Source organism: Mastomys coucha, unplaced genomic scaffold, assembly GCF_008632895.1.
Source record: "Mastomys coucha isolate ucsf_1 unplaced genomic scaffold, UCSF_Mcou_1 pScaffold23, whole genome shotgun sequence".
In the NCBI taxonomy this organism is placed as follows: domain Eukaryota; kingdom Metazoa; phylum Chordata; class Mammalia; order Rodentia; family Muridae; genus Mastomys; species Mastomys coucha.
Genome location: NW_022196906.1, coordinates 62,520,096 through 62,535,456, shown reverse-complemented (window position 1 = coordinate 62,535,456; position 15,361 = coordinate 62,520,096). Strand labels below are relative to the sequence as shown.

General features: G+C 37.5%; 1 protein-coding gene across 4 annotated transcripts in view; it reads right to left on the bottom strand.

Annotated features, from left to right (window-relative positions):
* Vps13c (vacuolar protein sorting 13 homolog C) overlaps positions 1 to 15,361 on the bottom strand; it is a 159,062-nt gene that overhangs the window by 58,309 nt on the left and 85,392 nt on the right. For all 4 annotated transcript variants that reach the window (XM_031346005.1, XM_031346006.1, XM_031346007.1 and 1 more), the window contains 12 exons: positions 15,106 to 15,253; positions 14,391 to 14,499; positions 11,522 to 11,655; positions 10,053 to 10,209; positions 9,144 to 9,223; positions 8,180 to 8,239; positions 7,205 to 7,367; positions 5,098 to 5,211; positions 3,913 to 4,016; positions 3,400 to 3,567; positions 1,404 to 1,708; positions 273 to 420 (listed from right to left, as the gene is read on the bottom strand). In XM_031346005.1, the coding sequence (XP_031201865.1) occupies positions 273 to 420; positions 1,404 to 1,708; positions 3,400 to 3,567; positions 3,913 to 4,016; positions 5,098 to 5,211; positions 7,205 to 7,367; positions 8,180 to 8,239; positions 9,144 to 9,223; positions 10,053 to 10,209; positions 11,522 to 11,655; positions 14,391 to 14,499; positions 15,106 to 15,253 (1,690 nt within the window). The remainder of the gene's footprint in view (positions 1 to 272; positions 421 to 1,403; positions 1,709 to 3,399; positions 3,568 to 3,912; positions 4,017 to 5,097; positions 5,212 to 7,204; positions 7,368 to 8,179; positions 8,240 to 9,143; positions 9,224 to 10,052; positions 10,210 to 11,521; positions 11,656 to 14,390; positions 14,500 to 15,105; positions 15,254 to 15,361) is intronic.

Sequence of the window (15,361 nt, the reverse complement as noted above, 5' to 3'; positions counted from 1 at the left end):
AGGAGGAGGAGGAGGAGGAGAAGAAGAAGAAGAAGAAGGAGGAGGAGGAGGAGGAGGAGGAGGAGGAGAAATTAATCAAATTTTCTAAATTAAGAAAGATATTTCCAATAGATTCCCACTGGCCAGATACTGGTTTTACCAAATGCCTAGCAAAGTGGAATAAAGGTCAGTGTGGGACAAGGACAACCTCACTGCTGGTTTTCAGACACAACAGGAACTGTACTGCCAGCAAGGCAAGCCTCCCCAGCACTTTCCACAATTTAGAGACTCACCTGCATAGGCTTAAGTTTTCCTTTTATCTCCATGCCTGGAATCTGTGTGTACCATCCTGCCGACAAATTCCGCTGTATGGACAAAAGCATGTTCACTGGTTTTAAGATTTCAATGTCATGCTGAGGGGAGTCAGCCTGTAAAACAGTTCTGAAAGAAAAATGAGGATTTTTTATAAATATCTATGTATTTTAATTTTGCTTAAAATGAGGACTGCCATGTTCCAAATGCTTTTATAACACTTTCCTAAACACTTAAGAGCTGTGATCAGAATTATTTTAGAACATGTTTCTAGAGTAGATTTATATGCAAAGCTACTGGAGACAATAAACCCTGACAAACTTTATATCAGGTCTGAAGAATTGTCTAGATCACCAAGACAACATGTGTATACAAAGGCCATACCTTGCCAAAACTGAATCATAAGAAACTCACTGTGCATTTATCTGTTACTATGGTCCTCCAAACTCAAGGAGAAAAACAGATCAACTCTACAAGTTACTGACCATATAACAAGAGCTATTTCTAATCTGTCTGCCAATAACCCTTCACATAACCAAGTAAATACTGCTCCTCATAGCATCAAGGCTTTCCCACTGTGATTCAGGGACTCTGGGATGCTTCCCTGAAAACTAACTGTAACAAGGCTTAGGAGTGAGAATTTTAAATTGTACTATAAATCAGGAAAGTCTCTCCCACAAAGAAAAAGAAATAGCTATGTGGAACTTAGGAAAACAAAAACAAATGTTACTGAGCACACTAGAGTTTACCACCTTGACCATCTCATTATGTTGACTAAGCTCATCTCAAACTCGTGAACTTATGGCCTGCTCATCTCAGCATCCTGAATAGGTGGGAGGCATGTGGACCATCCCCATTCCTCATTAGGAAATTTGAATTTTACAAGTATTTTTTAAAGAATGAAAAGAATAACCATACTGTAAAATTAAGACAGAACACAGGCCCTACAAAGCACACTGCTATTAACCGCTGGCCAGAAAGCAGTAGTCAAAGTCTCCTGATTGGAATAAACAAAGAATAAGAGTTATGATCATTACAGAAATTACTGCAGGTGAAAAAAAGTGTATGACAATGCACAGAAATCAGCAAACAGCTTGATGACACACGTGTACCTGGAGAGCTTTAGCTGCGTGAGCTGGATGCTCATATTGTCGGCCACTGGAGGAAGAGCGAGCTGCTCCACAGAAACCAAGCTAAACTTGTTCTCAACTCTGATCAAGCCCAGATCTGCTATAACGACATTAGGTGACACAGAAGACTGGGGAATGGTGATGACAGGTGCTTTCAAATCGATGTCCATCAGAAGCCGGAAGCTCTTCTGGGCCAGGTCCTTCACACTAGATGCAGCTCTCTCTGCAGCCTGCACTGTGGCTGTGCTCAAGGCTTCCTTGGCAGCTTGGAAATTGTTGAGGAAGCTCTGTTAGGAAAGAATGACAGGTGGACTCAGTCCCCCAAGGAAATGAAAGGGAAGCTCAATGGAGAGGGCACAAGACAGAAACGTGATTTATGACTTAAAGACCATTTTCCTCAGAATAACCAGGCACCTTAAATTGGAATTTAAATGAAAAGGAAGTTGGACAGCACTCTATCCCAAAGCAGACTCCATTCTGTACTTTCAGGTTGTAAGAACGATCAGCAACTAATGCCTTAGCAGCTCATTAATGAAGATTTTTTTGTAGTGTACTAGAGATATGCAAATATGGTTGTCTATCATCTGGCAATCATTAACAGGAATCAAAAGTTATTTGTGGTTAAGATACACTTTACCTCCATTTCAACTGAAAATAAAATATCTTCCAAGTGAAGAATCTAAAAACAATATTCTTAGCATGCATCCATTAATCATACAGAGTGACTTCATCTCTCTCACTACCCCAAGATATACACATTCGAAAAACACAAACATGGTAGTTTAGATATATAAATGGATGACCAGTAAGCTCATGAACTAGCAGGTTTAAACTCTTCAGACCAAGATTTTTAAGGACCCAGTCAAAGTAAGAATTTCGTGGCCAAAATTTCATGGCCTTTTTTATCACAAATATAGTCAAAACTCTAACTTTCAATAATTGTTTTTCAATTACATGATGACTTTTGGGCATTATACCAAATACTAATATTGAAAAGCCCTAAATTACAATATTAAATCATACAAACAATATGATACATAAAAATAATAGCTGAATATGGTGGTGTACACCTTTAGTTTTCAGCACTTGGGAGGTAGAGGCAGGAGGATTAGGAATTCAAAGTCATCCTAGGCTACACAGTGAACTTGAAGCCAGTCTGGGCTAAATGAGATCCTGTGTATTAAAAAACAAGTACTAACAAACAAACAGTACATACATGTGTATGCATATGTGTACATACATAAATAAAAATAAAATAACAAAAAGTACTTTAAAAGCACTATAAAAATGTTAAAGGATGATAGATTTTACATTCAAAACAATAATTAAAGCTTCCATTTTGGAGCCAGCAACATGACACAACTGGCAAAGGTGCTTATGGACCAAGTCTGGCAATGTGACATTGATCCTGGAACCAACGAAAGGTAGGAGAAAGCTAACTCCACAATGTTGTCCTCTGGCTGGCAAACAGGATGCTGTGGCATCCAGGCCCACACACATCATACATGTGTATATGTACATGTATTTTAAGAATTAACTTCCATTTTCTTTACCAGCATTTAAAAGCTTTACTTAATTAGAACTCCCTGTTCAGAGTTCGGGTGTTTACACGGTCCTTCATTATGTCTGAACCTTAAATGCTCGTCAAGGAACCTGTATTGAGGATTGGGCTAGCAGGCTGCAACGCCACTGACACCACTGTGACCACTAGAAAGGAGGGGCTGATGGGAGGAAGTGTAGTCACAGGGAGCATGCTCTATATGGGGACACTGGGGCCTGGTCCCATCTCTCCTCTCTCTTCCCCAGCATCCATAAGGTCATCATCCCTGCCCAGCACACATCCTCCTTCAGAATGGTCTCCCTCATCACAAACCCTCAAACAAGAGAGCAGTGCAATGGAGGAAAAACTCTGGTTCAGGTACATAGCCACAATACTTATACTTCAGTAAGAAATAAAAACAAGTAGAAGTGAACTTACCAAGAGAGACATAAAGAATTTATGAACATAGACAATCTGGATACAGCCCACTTTGAGACTAAGTCTGCCATCTACTTTAGACATATCACCATAATTCTCTCCTTCTGTGGCATCTGGATACAGACTCATCTGGAACCGGAAGACTTCATCTCCCAAAATAGAGACGGCCTGACATTACAAGACAATCAATCGGTTATTATGTCAGAGCTACAGAGCCCTGCTCTCTGGACCCTCAGGACACTTCCTGACCACAAGAGCCTGACAGGTGAAAAAGACTCACAGAAATTCAACATCAGCCAACGCTCTCCATTTCTATCTATGTCACCTCATTGATAAAGCACTGCCCTACCCCTGAGCTTCCCAGGACTAATTTTTCCAAATCATTACACATGACCTCCCATCTTCATCCACAGCCCTAATGTGCCCACCAACGTGTCAGACAAATAACAAATGTATAGTGGCATCTGGTCCCCAAAAGCCACACTACAACACAGAAATTGGTTTTGTGATTACCTTTTTGTGAATGGACAGTGAATCAACATTCATAACTATGATATTCTTAAGTCTGGCAAACACATCAGTCTGCTTTGGCTTCACAGAAATCGAGGCATCCATTCCTAAAGAGACAGCATTTACAGATAGAAGAGACACCATTTACAGATATTTCCTTTTTATAAGCAAACTCAAAAGCACTAATATACAACTGAAATACAAGATAAATAAACAAACAGTACTATGGAACGTGCTAACATAGTCACCTCCCATATGTGTGGTACCTAAAAAAGGTGGAACCACTTTTAAGTCAGCATACTCCTCATACATAACAGTTGAGGAAATTTAAAAATAAAACCAAAAAGTTTTAAGTAAATCAGTGACATACTCTCTGAAGACATTATGCTAGACATTGCTTCGAGCAGAGCCACTCACTTGGGGAGACTTAGTACTTTCCAATGCACTTCATAAACATGTGTTTTTAAAGCTGAAACAAACGAGCATTGCCTTCCGGCTAAGAATTATTTCTACAATAATTTATATCTATGGTAAACTTCTAAAGTCAGAAGTTTGCCATGTTCATTATATCAAAGGCAAGAGACTGCCTACAGCTAAGACTTAGCCGTGTTTGCTAAATACGGCTAACGTTTCAATCTTCTGAAACTGCTTACAACATCCAACACACTTGTTCATTCACACACAAGTAAATCTATAAATGTCACCCTCACAACAACATTTACAGGGGAAGTAAGGAACAGAAAGTTACTTTGAGCCTGACTTGAGTCAACGTGAGCCTGTGGTTAGCTTCAGGGTCTGAGCCATGCTGGCCTTCTCAGAACTTACTATATAACCTGAGGCCGAAGTCTCGAATCAAAAAGAGTTTAAAATGTCTTTTACAAATTAATTTTGCTAAGCCAAATATGCTCAAAATGCAAAGGAAAACAAGGATAATGACTCATTTTTACCCTGTGAGAGTTACTACAATACTCACCTAAGTTTAAAGTTCTCTTATTCTGAAAAGGAAACCATTATGAAAACCTTAAGCCTCAGATGTATTCTGAAAAATTTTAAATGGAGAATGAATATCTCATGTCAGCAGTAAATCATAACTATTTTCAAAGTACATTTGTTCAAAGCTTGCATATATTTTCAATACAAAGTAATCCAGCCATCTTTATAATATACTATGTAAAAAGAATTACTTACCATGTATTTTAATTTCTGCTATGTTACTCTTGTGATCACAAATGAAGATGTTAAAGGCATTTAATTCAGCTGTGACCTTCAAATCAAACATGTCACCCTCATAAGAGCTGGGCACTGAAAAGCAGTGGAAACCAGAGGTCAGAGTTGCATGATGCACAAAGATGAGAAAACACAGTATAGTTCACCAATAAAAATCATATAACGTACAAAAGGAACCACTAAAATATCTGTTAAGCCAATATAAATATGGATTTTGCCACTCAGATAAAACCTAGCCAGTTGTCCTTGAGATATGAATAAGGGCAACCACAACACCTTGATGGTACCATTCACTAGGTGAACATGCTCCTAACACTGTTTCTCCTAGGGAAAAAGAGGAAACCCTCTAAATTAGAGTCTAGAATTTGGTTAGTACAAAAATTTTAATTAGTCACATCACAAACTAGATCAAAGAATAATTCATGAAAATTGAGATTAAACAATCAATGAAATTCACTATTATTTAAGAATTATTTATGTTCTTTAATGAAAAAAAACCCACAACCCAGTTTCTTCAGATTATATGTCATGGGTCCATAAGTAATTCTACAACAGAGTCACCAAGAAAAGTACATGTATTAAAGTTTTTAAAAAAAAAAATCACCAAAAAAAATGTGTATGTAATAAAATAGTCAAGCTGAGTGCATTAGCAAATCTTGAAAGAGGCTAAAGTGGAAGGATTATCTGAGTTTGAGGCTAGTCTGAGCTATACAATGTGCTCAAGACCAGTTGTTATTTCAAAACAATCAAATAAATAAATAAATAAATAAATAAAAGAATCACAACTAAATGGGTTTAATTTTTTTGTGTAGGTCCTTATTTATTTAGACTACACTTTCCCATGACTCTGTTTTACATGCAGAAACCAGAATCTTCCTATAAACAAAAAGCATGGGGCTCTCAAGTTTTAATCCTAGTATTATAGGTTGTTTGCTGTCTCAATATCTGATGCAGGATAAAGAAGCCATAAAGTCAAGTTATACAGTAAAACCAGAGAACAGTTCAGCCGGGCTAATGCTGCTTAGACATTGAATGTAGCTTGAACACTGGCCTTGCATTCACTTAGATGAGCTATGAATGGTATATGCATATGTAATAAAGAGATAACATTTCTAAGAAAACTCTCTCTTAAAGATCTTAGCTTGTTAAGCACACTATGATAAAGAAGTCAGGTCTGATGGCCACATTTAGCAAGCTCTCACAGCCTGGTCTACACAGCAAGACACTGTCAAAACAACAAGGTAGCTGGGAAAAAGTGGCACATGTCCTTAATCCCAGCACTTGGGAGGAAGAAGCAGGCGGATTTCTGAGTTTGAGGCCATCCTGGTCTACAGAGTGAGTTACAGGACAGCTAAGGCTATACAGAGAAACAAACGAGGTAAAATTCTACATCTAACGACATTATTTTTCTATGATTTTAAAAGCTAAGATCCTTGTATCAGATTCAATAGTACTAAAAATTTTACCCTTAAGATATCAGTAATATAGATATAATTCAAGGGGGGAATAATCAGAAATTTATATAATTTTAAAAATTAATTAAATGTTTGACTTAAAAATCAAGCACATGTTCTTCATCCATTCAGTACTTTATATCCAACATTTCAGAATACAAGTAATGTACATAGTGAACATAGACCAAGTTCTATGTGTGACTGAAAGAGAGAAGAGGTCAGAGGTCAGGCTGGGGCCCAAAAAGAACTCACAGCGGCTGTGCACAGCAGCACTGACTGAAGAGGATCTCTGTGGGTGAGCATGAATCACCATGTTCGAATGTCTTACCTTCTCACTGTTATTAGACAGAAAGCTGAAAGAAGTGTCGATGCTAAGAACCTACAAATTCTATTTCATAAAAGAGCCAGAGAGTGAAATCCACTGGAAGTACATGATTACCATTAACATTTACTTCCAATTCTTTAATAAATTGGCATGCAATCCTGTAAGAACAGAAGTCACTTTCTTCTGAAGCTATACTCATCTGTTAAACACGGTGTTCATCAAGGGGCTGACATTTATCCTAGCTGCAAACATGAGTTATTCTATGAGAGCACATAGGAGAGACTGATACCGGCTTTGATGGCAAGACTTCTGGATTCCCCCACAAGCGGCTTTAGCTCAGATTCCTTCTCAGGGGAGGAAGAGTCAGAGGGTGGAACAGCAGATGACAAAAAATCCATGAGGGAAAGTAAAGCCTCCAAATGAAGCACCAAGTCCAAGGTCGAAAACGAAACCTAAGGCAACACCAGAAACAAGAACTTCAAGGATGTTCACTCCATTGTGGGATCCATCGTGCTGATGGGGATATGGTCATGCCACTAAGAGTCAATCACTCCACTGTGGGGGATGGTGGTCATGCCACTGGAAGACAGTGACACCAATCAGGGAACAGTGGTCATGTCAATGGGGTCACAGTGACACCACTGGGTTGAGTTTCTGTCAGTGTATGTAACTAACATAAGAATGGTTCAACCCTTTCTAAATAATTAAGAATGAATTACTAGTATCATTTTAGTCCTTTTCATTACTATTATACTGTCAAACTTTACACTGGCAACAAATCAATGTTCTGCCCACTTGCAGAACAGACAATAATTCTAACCTCAACCAAGCTTGATGGTCTTAAATGAAGACACAGGAGAATTCCTACACTGACTACATACATCCAAATGGACTGTGTATGTCTATACTAGACTATGCACTATCCTTGTCATTAATCTTAATTCTAACTCTAAAACCAACACAGAATTCAAATGTTCAGTGCTGCCAGCAACATTAATCCAAATAACTATGTTACATTAAAGTAAACAAATTTTTCTAAAAATTGTTTGTATATTCAACAATTTTTAATTCACATTTTAAAATAATCTTTTCAGAAACAAGTTTTGACAAGACCTTTATTTCAATTCTATATGTACTAAATTTTTTATGTCTATTACTACTGCCCCAATTCTAATTTTAGATCCTATATCTTACAGCTGAAAGTGGCATCAAGCTCCATTGAATCTCAAGAACCTAATCTTAAGATGAATTACAAAAGACTTACCTTCAGCTTCTGTTTGGTATTATCATGAAGAGTCTTAAAGTCTGGTCCATCACTGTCTGCCTATAAGCAATTGATAATTAAACCATTGAGTTAAAAACAGTAAAATTTCACACATTGAAAACACACATATTTACAACTTAAGTATACTATTAAGAACCAACAAGGATGTTTCTTATAGGCAAATAAGAATATGACCCCAACATTGACCACATAAATATGCTCTACATACTGTAGATGCAAAATCTCAGGTTCCTTATTCTACTCCGAATTAGATGTCAGGGCATATAATTAGATAGGCCCATCCAAATGTGGAAACTGCTGCTACCTAATTTATAACACAGCTTGCTTCAGGACATGGCTCAGCTTTGACTGTTCACTCCTATTTATTCAACTCCCCAGGGAAGCTCATTAGGTTAATGGAGTATAAAGGATTTTGATATGTTTCTATAATTCATCATCAACCACCTTGGACTGAAAAACTTAGGGAAGAATTCAAATACTAAGAATGAGAGGAAAATAAGTAATTTCATACATTTAAATATTAATCCCAGGAATGAAATGAGGTTTTGTTATGCTAAATTTTAATTGTCAACTTCATAAAACCTAGAGTCATCTAGAAAGCAAGTTTCAATATGGGTTGTCTACAATGGGCTAGCCTGAGGACATGACTATAAGTTTTCTTCAGTTAACTGATATAGGAAGATCCAGCCCATTGTGGGCCATGCCATTCCCGAGGCAAGAGATCTTTAATGGTATAATAATAGGGAAAGAGCGCTGGACACAAACAAGCAGGAAACATGTATGTGTTCATCTTTCTCTGCTCTTGACTATGGATGTGTGATGTTCTGTCCTGATTTACCCACAATGATAGACTGAATTATAAGGTGATAGTATCCCTTTCTCCACTACACGGACTTTCTGTCAGGGTATTTATCACAGCAGCAGAAGAAACTAGAGCAGACACCTTAATGAACAGCATTTTCAGGAGGGTCCCATCAGACCCATCAGAGGTGTTGACAATGTGCAGAGGCTCGCCTTTAGAATCTGGAAGGGAAAAGACAAGTCCAATCTTATCATCCCTTCAACACCTCAAACATCTTGTAAAACAGACCCAGTCAGTTACCCAGAGAAATGCACATTAGAGAACTATACATAAAACAGGCAAATGTATTATACTATCTAAAAATCATACCACAGTAAGTCTAACTTTGAAAAACTGGAAAGAAAAGTCAAAGACCACAAAATTAACAAATCTACACAGCTCTAGTCAATAATATCTCTTAGATATAGTACTACTACAGGTATTATCCTCATGTGAACCAACATGAACAGAAGAAATAGCAGCTTTAAGATACAAGAAGGGATTATTCTCAACACAAGTTTATCTTCTCAAAAATGCTCCACAGAGTCCTTTAGAAGCTTAAGCAAACAAGGACTTATAACTCAGATAGCCTCAGACTTAAACAGTGAATTGCCTATTAAACTACAGCTTCACAGTCACTTGGGAGGAAGCGAGACTAGCCGTTGAGGCTACATGTCTCCTTCTATATATTTATGTTTTGTTTAACATTTACTTTTTATAAGTACTCATCAAAGTGATTTAAAACAGACCTTAACATTCATGTGACTTGCAACAAAATCAATGCAAAGTTAGACTTCTTAATAATTAAGTTCTCAAAAGGGGTCTTTGGTTCTGGGATTTGACTTCTTAATGTCACTACAATCATTTAGGTGAGATTTATTACAGTATCACCAACAAATTGGAGATGTAAGGAATAGACATAGTACATAGAAGAATGCAGAAAATGAGCCCTGTGTTTATATTGATCTTAAGACCTGCATTGTCTCTCCACAGATGGGCCTGCACACTCACCAGGGAAGTGGAAACACCGCATGGTAATCTTTCTGAGGTATGCTTCAGCAGTCATGTCATGGGCTTTTACCCTAGCTTCCAACCCGAGATGCAGGATCTTCAGTTCATGTAAGGGGCTTCCTTTCTTTTCTGCTTTTTTCATCAAAGTAACCACAACCTAAAAGAATGAGCATGGATTGTCACAAACTTCTTCACTACTGTACAGTGCCAATAAGAACTTGGTAGCTACAAGAAGCAAAATAAAGAAATTCACACAAGAAAAAGATATTCTGAGCCTGAAAAATGTCTATCATTATTTACATTATACACATTTGAAATACCACTACTGTTTTCTACTGACTTTCAAAGGTGAAGTACCTAAATAAATAAATAACAAGCAAAAATAATTAATTAATTAATTAAAATAAAAGGACACATGGTAGAGTGGCCAGAAGGAAGGCAAGTAGCAGTCCAATCCTAGAAACCCTAATTGATGAGCCGATTCTGTCTGAAATTCTGTTGAAAGTAGCTGCTGGTTTTTATACTAATCTCTAAGCAAGGCTTCTTAACCTTAGGTGCTATCCTGACCATAATAGGTCACGTGAGCACTTGTGTCTCTACACAGCAGTTAGTAGCTCCCTGTATACAGTAGCAGCATAACACCAAACACCTATCTAGCAGGCACAGACTCCTCTCCACCAGCTCAACCAGGCCTGCAGGGACGGAGCTGTCACAGCATAGACAATAAATGCTAGGAAAAGAACGTATGCATTTTCACATCCACCCCTTTCTACCTATGCCCATCCATTCTATCTAACTGGCCTCTTTATTCAATACATTTTCTCAAACTATTTATTTACTTTACTTTACAAACTCCACTCAAATGTCACTTCCTCCCAGAAACCTTTCCTAACCCTTTCTGCCTACTCATATGCCCAGTCACTACCATTTATACTACAGGCTCTGAAAGTAACTTATCCTGAGCATATTTTTAATGGAAATGCACCACTGTATTTAGAACCTATTTATTTTCTAATTTATCCTTGGCTCTGGCACACACACTGCACAACTGTTGAATAGATAGCATTTTTAAATATATATGATTTGTGCTTTATTCTATGAAGAGTTTCTGACATTTATTTACAAAAGATTCCTCCTATCTCTCTCTCTTGCCCTTCTTACATGAAAATCCAATGCAAGGCACATTGTAACGTCCTATGATGGCTAAAAAGCAAGTTACATGAAGTGCTCCATTTCTCTCTTAAAAAAGAAAAAGAAAGAGAAAGAAAGAAAGGAAGGAAGGAAGGAAGAAAGGAAGGAAGAAAGAAACCAGGATCCCTAAAATGTAACTGGTTCTTAATAAATTTTCAAATTTTAAAGCACATTAACAGTCTAAGGTAGTTTTCATACATATTATTTATAAATTTAGCTTAATAGAAATACCCATAATCTGTTCACCCCACTTTATAAAATGTGATAAAATTACACACCTCTTTAATTTCAAAGTTCAACAGTACATTAATGATGTCTACAGATCTGGTCTCTTCCACTCTGGCTGCTGGCACACCTTGTGTGGTATGCACATCCTGCAGTGTAGAGGCTTCTCGGCATGCTTTAGTTTCACCTATAGATGTTAAAGAGAAACATGTGCTTCTGATCTTTTGTTTCTTTCACAGATAGTTGCTGAAAACATGTATGAGCACCTGAAGATCCACAAATCCATATCAGCTCTCAGCATTAAAAAACTCATGATTTAGTAAGAGATAGACACAGTGAAAGTCAGATCAAAAAGAATCAAGGTGAACGTACTCACAAGAAGCAGGCAAATGTTAATGGGCTGGACATCAATTGCACAGAAAGAGGACAAGGAGGTGAAGGCATATTAATACAGATGAATTACCCACACGGAGCAGGAGGAGTCCTTCACAGAAAGGACAGTCCGCCTTTTAAAAGTAAGATGAAAACCATACAGGCAAAAAAGATGGCACATGGCAGGGTCTGCAAACAGAGCAGACTGCAGAATGGCTAAGGCATGAGGTGGGTAGCCAGAGACAGGGCTAAGAAAGAGGAAGGGGCCATGCATGCCAGTCTAGGAAGGGGAAGAAAGGCTCCGTGGCTGATGCTGTTCTGAACCACATACCACGGCATGCAATAAAAGTGTTTCCTAACCTATAACACACAAATAATAAAGCTTGCGTTTGTAACACAGACACTTCGTGATAAGCTATGCATTGACTGTCTTGCTGAAGTCTTAAACCGCCCTTCTGGGGATAGAACTTCAATTGTCCCCAACTCACAAATGAGCACAATAATTTTTTAAACAAATTTGGAGCTTAGCTTAGTGTTATATGCAAGGGCCAATCCAAGTCCATCAGTGTGACTTGACAGCCTTCACTATCAACTATACAACTGTCACTACAGTATTGCAGTTAACATCATCCTGACCACCAATTCAACACACCAGAGCCCTGCAGTATAATATATACCAGAAACCCACGTGGAAAATCTGCCTTACTCACTAATACACTTAGGAAGGCAATACATCTATCATCTTACTTCAGAACTGCATCAAATAAAAATAATTGTTAACAGGTTTGGACAGTCACAAAAGAGGACACCCAAGTAGTCAAAAGGCATATATAAAATAGTTTACTTTGTTAGTAATGAGGACCAAAAGAAAACCACAGTACGGGGCTGTGGAGATGACTCAGTGGCTAAAGCACTTGCCATGCAAGCAAGGGGACAAAAGTTTGCATTCCTGAGAACCAAGTAAGAGTTGAGTGTTGTGCAAGCTCACCTATGATTCCAGCCTCATAGGCAGAGACAGAGATCCCTGGAGAAAAGACCAGTAGAGAAGCTACTTGGGTGAATCTCATGAATCACAGAAAAGAAGCCAAACAGCAAAGAGCAAACTCGTCATGGAGCCACTCATAAAATTCATGAAAAGGCGAGACTAAGCACTGAGTATCAGAGGTCTGAAGAGCAGTGAGCTCTGAGTGGGGCAGGGGCAGGGGCAGGCAGGGGCAGTCTTAGCACCAGGACCCAGGGAGAAGGGTGCTGAGGACCTTGCTCTGTCTTGCTCAGAGAGAGTATGCAGCTGATTCTGAGGTGAACATTTAGAGGTATATGCTTAGACTTATATACAAGACAAAAAGTAAAAATGTACAGTGAAGTCATTTTCACTCAGCCAATGGGCAAAAGTTTCAGAAAATTGATAAAACTGTTAGAAAGATACAAAAATCAACATGACAGAGTACAAAGAACAAGTTCCTCTAAATCTATAACATTTTAAATTAATCAGAACATATTATAGCCATGTAAGAAATTCTCAATTAAATTTTAAATTTTAAGTTAACTGATTAAAACTTTGTATTTACTTTGCTCTTAGTTATATATGAGTTACATTAATAAAGATTATACACCCTCTCACTGGTGAGACAGGACAGGTATGCATGCAAAGTAGATATAAAGGGACATTCCAGTGCCACTTGGATAAAAGTGAAAAACATAACCTGAATATCTGCAGTAGCTTGCTAAAAATGATGATCCTTCAACAGAATTTAATGCCAGGAAATCATTAAAAGTGCTGAGGGAGGTTACCACACAGCACAAACATGGGTATGAAATATATACAACTCCAGCTGTTAGTTTAGAAAAGCACACACAGGTACCAGCACTTGTTTGAAAAGAACAAGGGTCCATCCTGTGTGTATAATATATTCACTATATGTGCATATACATGTCTCTATGTTTAAGTGAAAATGCCCACAACTAATAATTTAAACTTTCTGCTGTTTTTTAATATGCTATGTTTACTGTGGTAAGTATTAATAGTTTAAATTATTTTTTTAATAATTTAAATTCTTAAACTTTACCCCTGTCTTATTTAAAAATCAGATAGAATATGATGCCACAGTCTAGCATTCTTCAATTTTTTTTTTAATATACAAATCAAGACTTTTTACAGAGATCCAACACTGGCTAATGGCCACCCTTCCTAATGACCTCCCAACATAAGCATCTTGGAAACGGGCTGAATATTAACTGTCTGGTTAGCTACAAAGAGACAATAAGCTTCAGTCATGCTTGCATTCAGGAACATCTTGCTATTTTCTTGGCAAAACAAATTACAATTTGTAAATATGTATTTGTTCACTACATGTTTATTGTGTCTCAGGCTGGAGATGTAACTCTATATTACAGTGTGCACCACAGTGCCAGTAAGACCCTGGTTCAATCCTTACTGTGGCAAAACAAATAAACAAAACAGGAACCACTTTAAAGCCTGAAAACAAGATTCAGTGTGTACTGAACTACAGAGAGACACATGCACATGTGTCACTGCTATCGGCCTCTCACCTATCTCTTGTACTCTAGGTTTCCCTTTATCCAAGTCTTCGGTGGCCTCGCCAAGATTTTCTGCCAGTATTCTAAACAGAAGATTAAGATCCTCTTGATTTAGACTAACCTGTGAAAAAAAGCAAAAAAAAAAAGTATTTTAAAGTGAAATAACTGCAATATAAAAAACAGATTCTCGGTATAAAACAGATGTGGTCAGATTGGCACCTGAGGGTTTACTACTTGCTTCAATTTCACTTCTGCAATTTTAAATAAAATGTTAAAACATAGAAATAATAATATTTGAAAATCAACGTTACCCCTATTGGTTGGTTTTTACTTAAAGTTAATTGTACTTAAAGAAATCTAAGACATTTTTTTAAATAGCAAATTTTGGAAACTATCACTCTTTAAAGAATACTATCACTCTTTAAAGAATAGTTATCTTGGGCATATTTCAAACTCCTTAAAAACAAGTGTGTAAGTAATACACATTATGAGAGACACTGAAACAATATGTAATTTGTGCACAGATTTCTTCAATGGGTGTGAAGCAGATTTAAAAGTTAATAATTCTTAACTGAAAATTAAATTCTACTGGAAACTTTGTTGGACAAAGATTCACTAAAGTGTTTCTCTCACTATTCAGTAAATAATCTGCACTTTCCTTGTGCACATAAGAAAGCTTTAAGGGTTAAAATGTCAACAGTAAAGTTATTTTCACACATGTACTTACATTCATCGAATCAAGACGCCCTTTAATTTCTACAACAGGCACCTTATGGTACCAATTTGCAGCTAGATTCCGATTTACAAAAAACTCCAAGTTAATTGGGTGCAACAGCTGAATATCAGGATGGGAGGTGCCTGGCTGGATTGCTGTCCTAGTAAAAAGGAGAGATAGAGTATTCTCACAGGCTGTCACAGAGAGCAATGAACTATAACATCAAGTAGAGTGCCAAACAATACCTGATGCTCTAGATACCAATTTA